Raw genomic sequence first — 13,527 nt, forward strand, 5'->3', positions numbered from 1 at the left:
AACCTCTGTCTTCTTACTGCGAAGCAGCAGCGCTAACACTGTACCACGGAGCTGCACATAAATAAGCCGTCTGCAGTAAATCTTCTCATGAATCTCACTCAAAAGAGATCATTCAGGATTATTCCATGGCAGTATGTGAAACTACGCTAGTGAATTGACCTTCTGTTTGTTGAACCATCTCAGAGATGGTAAGTAAGAGGCATATTTTCACCCAATTTTGTGTTCACTCACTCTTTCTTTCACAATACTAATGCCAAATTAAAGTGACATGATAGCCAATAAATAAACGTATTACTCATGACCAATGAATGAGATGGAGGACAGGTCTTCAATTCAAAAGCCTCATCTTCTTGAGCACATTTCATTATCATGCACAAATGTATTAACAATATTTTAGCAACAATAAATGTGTCTGGGATGTTGTGATCTTGCGACTGAATATCTGACATTCAGATTGTGCCGCATGAGTAATTTGCCATCTTTCATGGATGTTTTTGATATTGTTTGCTGCTATTTAATTTGGGACTCCACTGAAGCCCATTTTATCAGAAATTTCGCTCTCTCAATTCTCTATGATGTACATTAGATTATTAATTTTTCTCAGCCATTAATACAAACAACACGGGGTCAGTAAGCAACACAAAAATTATTATTTTTTCTGTAGGGTATTCCTTTAACTATGTTCAAAAACAGTAGGTTTCAACACAGGTTGGATCGTTCGTCTGAAAATAGCTCCCTGAATAGTAACTGTTGCTATTCAAGTTCCATAACCACATGCAAAAGTATTTATATTCCAGAAGCTGACTATTCAGCTGAGAGTTGTAGTAATGTATTTAATAAGAAATATTCTACTGAAGCAGGCTCTTACCAGGCACACTGAAAAGATGATGAATGAAGATCTCACATCTTGCCATAATAAAATTACCTCTTACCAATATCAAATGTTTTTATTAAAATCCAAACCAAGAATATCTGTATAAATGCATGCAAGCTTTAAACAAAACTAGATTTACAATTTAAACAACTTACACGGAGCTTTGAAGCTCCTGGAGTTGTAATCCCACTGAAAGCCTAAACACAATGAAGCTGATTTCATTTGGGACTTTTTTTGTTTTCGGCGTAATTTAGCACTCGGCCTTCAATGATTTAAATTGCAAGTGTGATTGAAAACATGACTAAAACTATTTGCCTGTTTTTGAATTTTGTTTAACAAAATAATTATTACAAATATGGTGAACGTTTTACGCATAAAGGTGCCACTTGTCAGAATGGAAAGCCTCTATTCTCAGGTGCTGCACTGCCAAAATTGCTACCAATAGTAGAGAAATTTAGATTTTTATAGATTTTATTACCATGGAATAACACTTTAAAAATTATATTCATTTTTTATTTTCAGTTTTCAAAACAGAATATATAGTTTTATATACCTGATATGGATAATATTTGGGATTTCGTTTCAGACACATAATGGTATTATATAAATATATAATGTATAAATATATAAAATAAACAAACAACAACCCCCCCCCCCCCCCCCCCCCCCCCCCCCCACCACCACCACCAACACATTCCAATTACACATAAAAACTTCTGGCTTGAATAATGAAAAACTGGTGTTAATAATACGCTTGATAACTAAAAAGTGTAACACTAAAAGAAAAGTTTTTTATAATAAAAGCATAAAGAAAAGAACACTGGATAGTTAACTTAAAATCACACAACTTCAAAACTTCTATTCTCCATAAAATTCAGTGTATTTAAATGTTTCCATTAGTCAGACACAACGTTTACACTTTTGCAGCTGGAACTTGAAGCAAAATGTTCAATAAAAGATTCTCATCAATTCAGTATCTGTTCCAAGTAAATCATTCACTGCAAAGTCTACATAATTTTTTTTTCTAGGAGGCCAGCTAGTTGCAAAAGTGGTGTGAATGGGTGGTGAAAGGGCACGAATATGGCAGAAGAAGGGTAAGTCTAACAGGAATTCTCCATGCATAAGAGAGGGTCACAATGGATTGTAGGGGTCAATAACCCTTGTGTACATGATAACAGTTTTAAGGGGCACAAGCAGGAGTACTGTACCAACATGATAAGAGAGAAAATAGCCTGTATGAAGGAATACTACAATTGCCAGGATTGTCTTACCCTTTTTCAAGAGAGAAAGTGATGTAACCACGCCCAGGGCGAGTCATGCCTATTTATTTATACTTTGTGTTTTCCTTCCCCTGACCCATATTTATGTTAGCAAAAACATAAAAAAACTGACAAATGAGAGGAGACTATGCAGTCCATCAATTTTAGCTGATTAACTAATAGCAAAACTGCCCCAATACCTCATCCAGGCACTTCTTAAAAACTGTCAAGGATTCTGTTTCAATAACATTGATTAGCACAACATTAAAACCACCTGCCAAATGCTGTGTAGGTCCACCTTGTGCCACCAAACCAGCTCTGCCCCATTGAGGCATGGACTGCTCAGACCTCTGAAGGTGTCCTGTGGCATCAAGATGTTAGCAGCAGATCCTTTATGTCCTGTAAGTCGTGAGATGGGGTCCCCATGGATCGGACTTGTTTTTCCCAACACATATAAATTCAGAGGCCAAGTGAGTACCTTGAACTCTTTGTCATGTTCCTCAAACCATCCCTAAAGAATTTTTGCAGTGTGGTAGGGTACATTATCCTACTGAAAGAGGCCACTGTCTTCAAGGAACATCATTGCAATAAAGGAGTGTACGTGGCCTGCAAAAATATTTATGTAGGTGGTGTATGTCAAAGTAATATCCACATGAAGGCCAGGACCCATGGTTTCCCAGGAAAACACTGCATCACACTTCCTCTACCAGCTTGCCTTTTCCCATAGTTCATCCTGCTGCCATCTATTTCCCAAGTAAATTACATACATGCAACTGGCAGCCCAAATGATCTAAAAGATAAAGTAAATCATGAGCCCAGACCACCTTCTTCTTTGTCTCTGTGGTCCAGTTCTGACACTCAAGGGCCAGCAGCTATGCAGCTACATATGCATTAAGTTGCAACACACTGTGTTTTGACACCTTTTCAACAATTTGTGCCAAAGTATCTCTTCTGTTGGATTGGACCAGATGGGCTGGGCTTTGCTCCCCATTCTCATAAATGAACCTTGGGCACCTATGACTCTTCACCAGGTCACTTGTTGCCCTTCATTGGACCAATTTTGGTAGATACTAACCACTGCATACTGGGAACACCCCACAAAAGCTGCAGTCTTGGAGATGCTCTGACCCAATCATCTAGCTATTACAATTTAGTACTTGTCAAAGCCGCTCCTATTCTTACACTTGCCGATTTCTCCAGCTTCCAACACATCACCTTCAAGGACTGACGGTTCACTTGGTGCCTAATATATCCCACCCCTTGACTGGTACCACTGTAACGCCACCTATCAATGTTTTTCACTTCACCTGTAAAGAAAGAATCAATGTTATTCATGTTACCTGTCGGTGACTTTAATGTTGTGAATGATCAGAGTATATGTCTCAGTAGTCAGTTCCAAATTCCCGCAACTCTTGCATTAAGCAGTGCTTTCTAGATCCTATCCTAAACGCATTTCCCATTAAGAATTCCCATTTAATTCAGTTTTGTCCCTTGTGTGTTAGTCTGGTTGAGAGAGGCCGCCATAAATGTCCCCTAACCAGAGTAACAGAGGAGATTTTATATATATATTATATAGAGGTGGGCGGTATGACCAAAATTCTATATCACGGTATTTTTCTAAATTCTGCCAGTTTCACGGTATTAGACGGCATTTTTTTCCCCATGCAAGAGTGGATGTTAACCACATTTTCCACTGCAATTACTTCAGTAGACTGGCTAAGAATAACCTATTAGACTATTATGAGAATTGTACATCGTACAAAAAGACATTTTAATGTGCACACAAGTATTAATCCAGGTTTGCATGGCCCCATAAAGTGATAGTTTTCAAGGGGGTGGCACTAAAGAGAAGGAATCACATTGCATGACGGATGCAGTCAAAATATAGAACCTTTAATTGAACAAATTTTGCAAAAGCTTAAACTATGATTTTGACAACATATTTTCAACCATCCAAAGAGGCATTTAGACTTAGTAAAATATCCAGAGGTGTTTGTCAAAAGTTGGATTGCACTGAACACGTCTTAGAAAAGGAATAAATAGTAAATATTTTTTGTAAACCAACTACACTTTCTGTTGTTAACAATCTCTGTCCACTGACACGTGTAAGTGACTTTTTAAACAATTTTACCATCATTAAACTGCATAATATTTAAACTAATAAATAATAATAAAATACATAATAGTATTACCGATAGCTGCACCATTACTTCAAGGCTTCAAGCCCAGGTGCATTACACAGTATTCACCAAATTAATATAAAATAAAACAAGTGCAACTTGGTGATGACATCTTACCAACTGTACCATCATTTAGGCAAACTGCATTAATATGGACCTTGCTTCAAGCTAAGCTATATACATAAATAATAAAAACTGCAACTTGCATTTATAATGCTGTTTGTGGTATAGCCCTATGGAAGCGCATTAGGGCCACTGTGAAGAAAAAAAAATATGGACACGGAAGAAAAAAACAAACTATATGTCGAGAATAAATTCGACATGTTGACTATGTCAAGATTAAAGTCGACATTTCCACTTTATTCTCATAGTTTATTTTATAATTAAAGTAGAATGTTGTAAACTAAACTTCATCCTAAAATCAATGTTTAATTTACTAGATTTTCTCAAACCCCGTCACAAGTTAATGCAGCACATCAAATACTTTGTGTTAAGTGTTCCCCGACCCACTCGTTAATCACTACGCTTCTTAAACTGACTTCCTCCGCACTAAGAGGAGGCGCCTGCAGCAATCACCGATGGGTGATCCAAGGAACATTATTAATGCAGGGAACAGTATTACTTGGCCATGACCCTGCCTAATTGCTGTGTCTGTGTATAGGAGAGTGGTCGATCCCGCTACAATAACCGTGCTGCTTTCAAGCTGAATAAAGCTGGTTTTGCTAAAGTACTGAGCCTCAGCCTCGTGTTTTGGGGTGCAAGACAGGATATATATACAGTCATATGAAAAGGTTTGGGAACCCCTCTCAGCCTGCATAATAATTTACTCGACTTTCAACAAAAAAAGATAACAGTGGTATGTCTTTCATTTCCTAGGAACATCTGAGTACTGGGGTGTTTTCCAAACAAAGATTTTTAGTGAAGCAGTATTTAGTTGTATGAAATTAAATCAAATGTGAAAAACTGGCTGTGCAAAAATTTGGGTACCCTTGAAATTTTGCTGATTTGAATGCATGTAACTGTTCAATACTGATTACTTGCAACACCAAACTTGGTTGGATTAGCTCATTAAGCCTTGAACTTCATAGACAGGTGTGTCCCATCATGAGAAAAGCTATTTAAGGTGGTCAGTTGCAAGTTGTGCTTCCCTTTGACTCTCCTCTGAAGAGTGAACGCATGGGATCCTCAAAGCAACTCTCAAAAGATCTGAAAACAAAGATTGTTCAGTATCATGGTTTAGGGGAAGGCTACAAAAAGCTATCTCAGAGGTTTAAACTGTCAGTTTCAACTGTAAGGAATGTAATCAGGAAATGGAAGGCCACAGGTATAGTTGCTGTTAAACGCAGATCTGGCAGGCCAAGAAAAATACAGGAGCGGCATATGTGCAGGATTGTGAAAATGGTTACAGACAACCCACAGATCACCTCCAAAGACCTGCAAGAACATCTGTATCTGTACATCGTTCTACAATTCAGTGTAATTTGCACAAAGAACATCTGTATGGCAGGGTGATGAGAAAGATGCCCTTTCTGCACTCACGCCACAAACAGAGTCGCTTGTTGTATGCTCATTTAGACAAGCCAGATTCATATTGGAACAAAGTGCTTTGGACTGATGAGACAAAAATGGAGTCATTTGGTCATAACAAAAAGCGCTTTGCAAGGCGGAAGAAGAACACCGCATTCCAAGAAAAACACCTACTACCTACTGTCAAATTTGGTGGAGGTTCCATCATGCTGTGGGGCTGTGTGGCTAGTTCAGGTACTGGGGCCCTTGTTAAAGTCGAGGGTCAGATGAATTCAACCCAATATCAATAAATTCTTCAGGATAATGTTCAAGCATCAGTCACAAAGTTGAAGTTACACAGGTGTTGGATATTCCAACAAGACAATGACCCAAAACACAGTTCGAAATCTACAAAGGCATTCATGCAGAGGGAGAAGTACAATGTTCTGGAATGGCCGTCACAGTCCCCTGACTTGAATATCATCGAAAATCTATGGGATGATTTGAAGCAGGCTGTCCATGCTTGGCAGCCATCAAATTTAACTGAACTGGTGAGATTTTGTATGACAGAATGGTCAAAAATACCTCCATCCAGAATCCAGACACTCAAAGGCTATAGGAGGTGTCTAGAGGCTGTTATATTTGCAAAAGGAGGCTCAACTAAATATTGATGTAATATCTCTGTTGGGGTGCCCAAATTTATGCACCTGTCTAATTTTGTTATGATGCATATTGCATAATTTCTGTTAATCCAATAAACATAATGTCACTGCTGAAATACTACTGTTTCCATAAGGCATGTCATATATTAAAAGGAAGTTGCTACTTTGAAAGCTCAGCCAATGATAAACAAAAATCCAAAAAATTAAGAGGGGTTCCCAAACTTTTTCATATGACTGTATATATATATATTATACCGTATTAGAAGACAACACAAAACTCATTTTCAAATAGTTTTTGGGTATTTTTATATGAATGGATTTACAATTGTGACACTTTGGGAGATCTGCTTAAAGTATCACATCACAGTTCAACTACCTCCTAAAGTACCTTGTGTGTGTAGTTGACATGTCCTCTCTGTGCTTGTGTGCTATTTAACTACCCCAGTACTTTACACCTACAGAGTGTATGCACAGCCACAGTAACACATTCAATGGACTGGTGTCTTGTCCAGGACTGGTTTCGGTAAAATAACAAATAGCCTGTATTATTTTACAACCCATCATTTGATTAAGCAAAGAAATGGATACTTGAGGAAAAAAATCTGATATGGAGTAATAATAATAAAGTAGACAGGCCATTATGCAATAAAAACTTAATTTTATACCGACAGTAATAGCTGATTTAGACTAGCCTTAAGTTAGTTAAATTATACATTTGTCTTTTTGTCAATCTATATTCTTTATACCATTAGCATGATGAAGTACCACCATTTTTTTGCTTTCCTAACACTCTCTTTTTGTTTGAGTACATCTTACATCTTTCTCTGCACTGTCAATTAAACAAATCTCCATACCAGGTAAGACCCAAATTATACATTTGTCCTATTTGTCAATCTACAGGGTAGCCCACGAAAAAGTGTCCCGCCTCCACCAAGACGACTGCATTACATGGTGAAGAGAAAAATGATCAAATCTGATACTCACATTTACAGAAGATGCTGAAAGTGATCTCCTTGTGCGTCAATACATCTCTACAAGGCAGGCAACACGACCGCAGCCGGCTATTGGGCGGCAGACGAGACGGGAGTCGTCTCGGTGGAGGCAGGCCACCTTTTTGTGGGCAACCCTGTATATTCTTCATACTATCAGCATGATGAAGTACCACCATTTGTTTGCTTTCCTAACATTCTCTTAGTGTTTGAGTACATCTTACATCTTGCTCTGCACTGTCAATACTGCGTTTCCTTAAACTAAGAAAATTGCCTTGTGTTGTGCATGATGAATGCATCTGGTACAAGCCTTACTTTGAAAGTCAGCAACACTAAATTCTCTACAGGGTGAACAGCACTCTTGTAATTCATTGCATTTTATCACTACCAAGTAAGAAATACCAATTTTTCAGACATATTTAAATCTCCTAAAAACCTCAAAAGCAGTACAAATTAGATATGCTCACAACCAACATTGTTCTACTGACTTACTTAGAAAGATTAAACCAAATAATCTCATCAATTAAACAATTTAAATATGTATTGGAAAATTTAATTGCCTTGATACACTGCAACGTCTAATATAGACCTACTTTGACACACATTGTTCATTTAAATTGACATGAGGGCAGTAATTTAGAATTGTCAGATCATTTAACATTCAGAAACAGAATGGATGCCTTGAGCATTTCAAGCAAAAAGGAGACAACATATGCTGCAAACTGCACAATGCTATGCCAAAATACAAAAGCAGAACATCTAGAATGCATAACCTCATAAAGGTCGAACTGCAGAAAACTACCTTATTGGTAGTTAGTACAAATAAGGAAAACTTGTAATGACCAGCAGTCAGGAGGAAATCACACAAAGAGTGTCTGTATAGTGACACAAGGTAAATTATCATTCAACATGTTTTGAGGACGTTAGGAGCTAATCAACTATCTTCAGACAGAATACCTCAATTAATCTAGAAGACATGTCGCCAGCCATATTGAAAAATATTTTATCAAAAAGGAAATAACAGAAGAAACCCGGGTATTCATACTTGAATCTCTTGCCCTCAAAACTAGACTCTATATGCAGTGTTAACAACCAAGTGGTGTATCACATATATAAAGAATGGCAGATGTGGTAATGCAAACACATTTTCTAGGCAGATATACACCTGACAGCCTTGCCTTACTACTTGTTGAGGTTTGACATGAGGACTCTCAGGTAAAGTGGCTACATGTGTTCAATGATAATGCAACCTCATGGATTGGGCCTTTGAGGCATGTTTCAATCATATGCTACAAGTAACAGTTAATGATTCTTTTAACAAGCATCTTAACTATAGGGAGATGCTACATGAACATACCACGAGCATCCATGCTATAGTTATGTCTGTTCTTCAAGGTTGAAAACATTAGTGACAAATCATATTTTCAACTGCACTGATCTGCATGCATCTAACAGACAAAATTATGTTACTCTGACATCTGGAGCACTGTCCACACATCCCCATTTTTGTGTCCTTGCTGACAACACAATTTTATTAAATATGACCAAGTTGCATCCCTAGTAAAAACAAACTAAGGTCCTTGCTGACAACACAATTTTATCAAATATGACCAAGTTGCATCCCTAGTAAAAACAAACTAAGGATGCAGTCACTTATCTTGGCTAATGGCAATGGCTCATAATTTTTCTGTAATGCTCACTCTTTCAAAGGCCAGAGGCATAAAGACAAAACAATAATAAGCATCTAGACAAAAAAGCTACAAACAAAATCCAACCCAAGGCCATGTGAATTAATAAATAGTACTAAAACATGATCTGTAAAAGTAATTCCTACAAAGCAAATCTATGCAAATTAAAGTATTAGGGCACATTATTCACATTAAAAACACAATTTCAATTTTTTTTAATTTAGCACTTGATTCCAATAATGTAAAATAACTTAATAAAACAGTGTTAATGTTTTCCTTAAGCTGCACATATTCGTAAAACATTAGCCTACCAGATAGTTTTAGAAGTAAAGATGGGCTCCAATCCTATACCAGTGCCTAAAATTTTAAAATAAACTTTGCGGCTGTTGTCTTCCATAAGTAAAATGAATCCAAAAGTAATTATTCTAAATCAATGTTATACTATAATGAGAATAAAGACTTTCCAACATACAACACAACAGATATTCAAAAAGTTGTACAATATGTGAATAATCGCGCATCTCTAAAAATAAAGCAACAGCCAGTAGCTCTGCCATGTTCCCGCCAAGTTCATTGTTTGAAGGAAAGCTGACCATGCACTCTACAGTGCAAAACACCCCTCATATTAGATATTTTATGTGACAACAGAATTACATTTTAACTATTGTGCAGGTAAACTGAAGCACAATGAAGCCATAAGAATTGGAAAAGTACTTGCATTTTAATATGATATTTTACTAGTATTACTCACTTTAATAATATATTCTCTTTCAACTTTTTTCATTTATAGTTTTTCACCATATTACAGCATAGTCTCATCAGCATGCATAATAATTTCACCATACTCTGTACTCTAAAACTATATACATCCCCTAAATAGCAAAGACCTTTGAATGAATAGATTCAGAATGGAAAATAATAAACCTCCCTCTGCACTCTGGCTTCTACTACGTACTGGCCTAGCCGGCACACTTCAATTACCCATTCACATACTTCATTACTCTGGCTTTACAATTTCTACACACAAGTTCAGTCTGTGATTATGTTCTGCTGAATGGATATCTGGCTAAAAGGCACCAAAATTCCATATCCTGTATCTTTGTAAATTTTTAAATGCAAACTCAATTCTGGATTGCATTCCATTAGTGCAAACCAGCAGCAGTGTGTAAAACAAGATAAAAAAGCAAACTGAAGGTTGAAACAATTATGCTTGATATGGATAATAACTTTGCTTCAAGGTTGAAAACCATATCATTCATTTGGCTCACTGACTAAAATGAAACACGTCAGAGGCAGGCTGCTACAATTGAATGATTTTACAATGAAACACATTTTTATGATTTTAAATGCCCACTGTTGACTCTAAACAAACTGCAGGTTCAAAGCATTAGCATCAAAGATGTTACATTTGTAGGTAAACAAACAATGTGAAAAATACAAGTACTTTTGGATCCATCTATTCATACATTTTCAGACCAACTTAGTTTAATGCAGGATTCCAGGTGCCAAAGCCAACAATGGCAGCATTAATCAGGTTGGGAACAAGCACTGGACTGATTGCCAGGCCACCACAGAGCATATCACCCCTCGCTCGTGCTGGACGAAACCTACAGACATTGATTTAACCTAACATGCACATCTTTCAAATATGGGACAAATGTCAGAAGCTGGAGGAAAACCAACATGGACACGGGGAGAGATGCAAACTCCTCACATATAGTGCTTAGGGGGCAAACCCAGAAACCTCAGAATAGGGGAACAAAAAAACAAGGAACCCAGAAGAATAACCAAAACTGACACGTGGGCAGGATGCAAACTCCACAAAGGCAGGGCTTACTTAGGCCAGGATTTGAATCCAAGCTTCTGGAGCTGAGCAACAGCCACACTAACTAATTCACAACCAAAAGCAAAATGACCATAAATTAATATATACTATATATTAAAGGGTGTGATTGAATTTAAAAATGAGCATCCACTTTCTATAATGTGACAAATAACCTAAAACAGTCATCTGTATACAGTACTCTGATTTACTAATAATTTGAACACTGTTTTCATTTTCACATGCTGCACACTATGCAAAGCACTTTACTAGTAAAAAATGACAACTATATAATGTGTGGTTATTGTAATCAAAGACCTGTTTTTGAAGTTCAAGCATGCGTGAATGGATTTCAAATTATTTATAATAACCTCAGTAAACTTATTGCTTCCATTACTGCTTACAAAGAAGAATAAGCTTCATTAGCTTACTTCTAAAAATTATACAAGTGATCTCTTTTAAACAACCGAATGACAAGTCCACTTGTTCTTTTTACTTCAATGCAGTGACTACATTTTCTTATTAATCTCTAGAGTGGAAGTTCACTGAGATGCAGGACTTGTTTATTCATTCATACATTTTTACCTGCACTCACTGGAAAAGTGGAATCCTAAAATAGCCCCAGCAGAGCAAATCCCTGCTGACTCAGTAGAGCTATTAGAGGGAAAAAACAGTTAAGTAAAAACACAGAGCTGACAGGAGACTGTGCAACTCACTTAATGAAAGGTGACTCAACCAAACCTCACTGTAATTTTACACTGCACTTCTCTGAATTTGATTTCATTCAGCACATAACTGGACTTTCAGAATATTAATATGTTGTATCGTTATGTTCCTACTTCACACAAAAGTCAATTTTATGCAAAAAAAGAAAACTGTGCCATTTACCTATAAGTAAATATAGCAAAATATTCTGTTACTTTCTGTACTTTTTGCAATTACTGTACTTGTAAAAGATTTCAACTTGTTTGCTTATAGTGACAAAATACACATTTTGAACATTTGCTGTTGTTATGTTTACTTTAATAAAGACCTGTATTTTACAGTAACTGGAGATTGTAGAGTATGTAAGAGCATGTCCTCCAGGGTTCTTTACAGCCTTACACCTGGAGTCTGAGAATTTTATATTAGCATTTTTCAAAATAAAAATACAAAAATACAAATCTAATATAAATATAACCAAACATATACAAAATGCACAGCAGCACCAATATTGTTGTAGTTATTTATACAATTTTAACCATATACACCTTAGCTATACACAATAGCTCATCCTTGTTCCAAATGTATTCTTTTAATTCTGAAACAATGCTAATATAAATATAACCAAACATATACAAAATGCACAGCAGCACCAATATTGTTGTAGTTATTTATACAATTTTAACCATATACACCTTAGCTATACACAATAGCTCATCCTTGTTCCAAATGTATTCTTTTAATTCTGAAACATTGTTTTTATCAAATATGTTTAACATGGGATTCCCAACTATGTGTCTATTTCTTAATTGAAGCACAATATCCACAAATACAGTTTCCATCAAGGACAAACCGATTATAAAAATAATAATTAAACAGTGTTCAAGCACTAAAACAGAAACGTCTTTGTGTGTTTTCCTATTACAATAACGAAATTACTTTTGATTTTACTAACTAAAATGCACTATCTGGCTTTTGTGAATAAGGCGCCATACAATACAATATAGGATTCTGGTACAAATTTAAGTCCCCGTTGATTTACACCTTTAATTGCTAGAGTTTGTCGAACATTTTCCCTGTCACTCCTGAAAAGCTTTATGTCCAGAAATACCAAGTCTGTACACTTTTCGGGGTCTCATGTAGCTTTTGTCTTCCCTTCCTTTCTCACACTCTCCCTACAGTTTAACTGACGGAGACACAATAAGTCGATTCGCTCTGCTCCGGTGCCAAAGTGTCACTAAACTGAGTTTTATACAAAGTACATCCAGTGCCTCGCAGCATGTGCATTTAGCACGCTCTCTGATGGGAAGCTATTATTCCCAAAACGACTCCCCTGTCTCCAGTCCCAGGAGAGAGTGCCAGTGTCGTTTGTCCTAGAACAAGAACAGCCGATGTCCAGGAACTAGGGGTGCATCATCAAAATAAATTGCGATCTCGGAAGAAAAGGAGGCGCGTTCTCACACCTACGAGACATGCTGCTACGCAAAACCTCACAAGTGCCCAAGGCACAGCCAGCATGTGCAGAGTCGTCCGCCCTTACCCCATCAGTGCTCTCTTCCATGTCGCTAGTTGCTCTCTGACAGCCGGCCAGTCAAGATCGCGCTGCGAGAAACTCTAGCCTCTCGACTGCTGCATCTCCAGGCGGTGTGAAGAAGCGCTCGAGTGTTGCTAAACACAAAGGTCTCGCAGCGCTCTTCGCAGACAACGCCGGCCTACGTTCAAGCGTGACCAGCGAAGCATTGCCATGATCTCCAGTAACGTCAGAAGGGAACTGGAAGGCGTGACAGTTCACTCCAGGAGAATTCAAAAAAGCAGTGAAAAGGAAAGACGAACACACACACGACT

The 13,527-nt window shown here is 37.2% G+C and overlaps 1 protein-coding gene across 6 annotated transcripts in view; it reads right to left on the reverse strand.

The window, feature by feature from the left end:
- Positions 1-13,527, reverse strand: part of psd3l (pleckstrin and Sec7 domain containing 3, like) — a 649,947-nt gene that overhangs the window by 485,451 nt on the left and 150,969 nt on the right. Inside the window, exon 1 of one of the 6 annotated variants that reach the window (XM_028805401.2) lies at positions 13,223-13,404. The exons of the other annotated variants lie outside the window; for them this stretch is intronic. Coding sequence (XP_028661234.1) covers positions 13,223-13,243 — 21 coding nt within the window. The 5' untranslated portion in view covers positions 13,244-13,404. Of the gene's footprint in view, positions 1-13,222; positions 13,405-13,527 lie in introns of those variants that run through there. 6 annotated transcript variants of the gene reach the window in all.

Source organism: Erpetoichthys calabaricus, chromosome 7, assembly GCF_900747795.2.
Source record: "Erpetoichthys calabaricus chromosome 7, fErpCal1.3, whole genome shotgun sequence".
Lineage (NCBI taxonomy): Eukaryota > Metazoa > Chordata > Cladistia > Polypteriformes > Polypteridae > Erpetoichthys > Erpetoichthys calabaricus.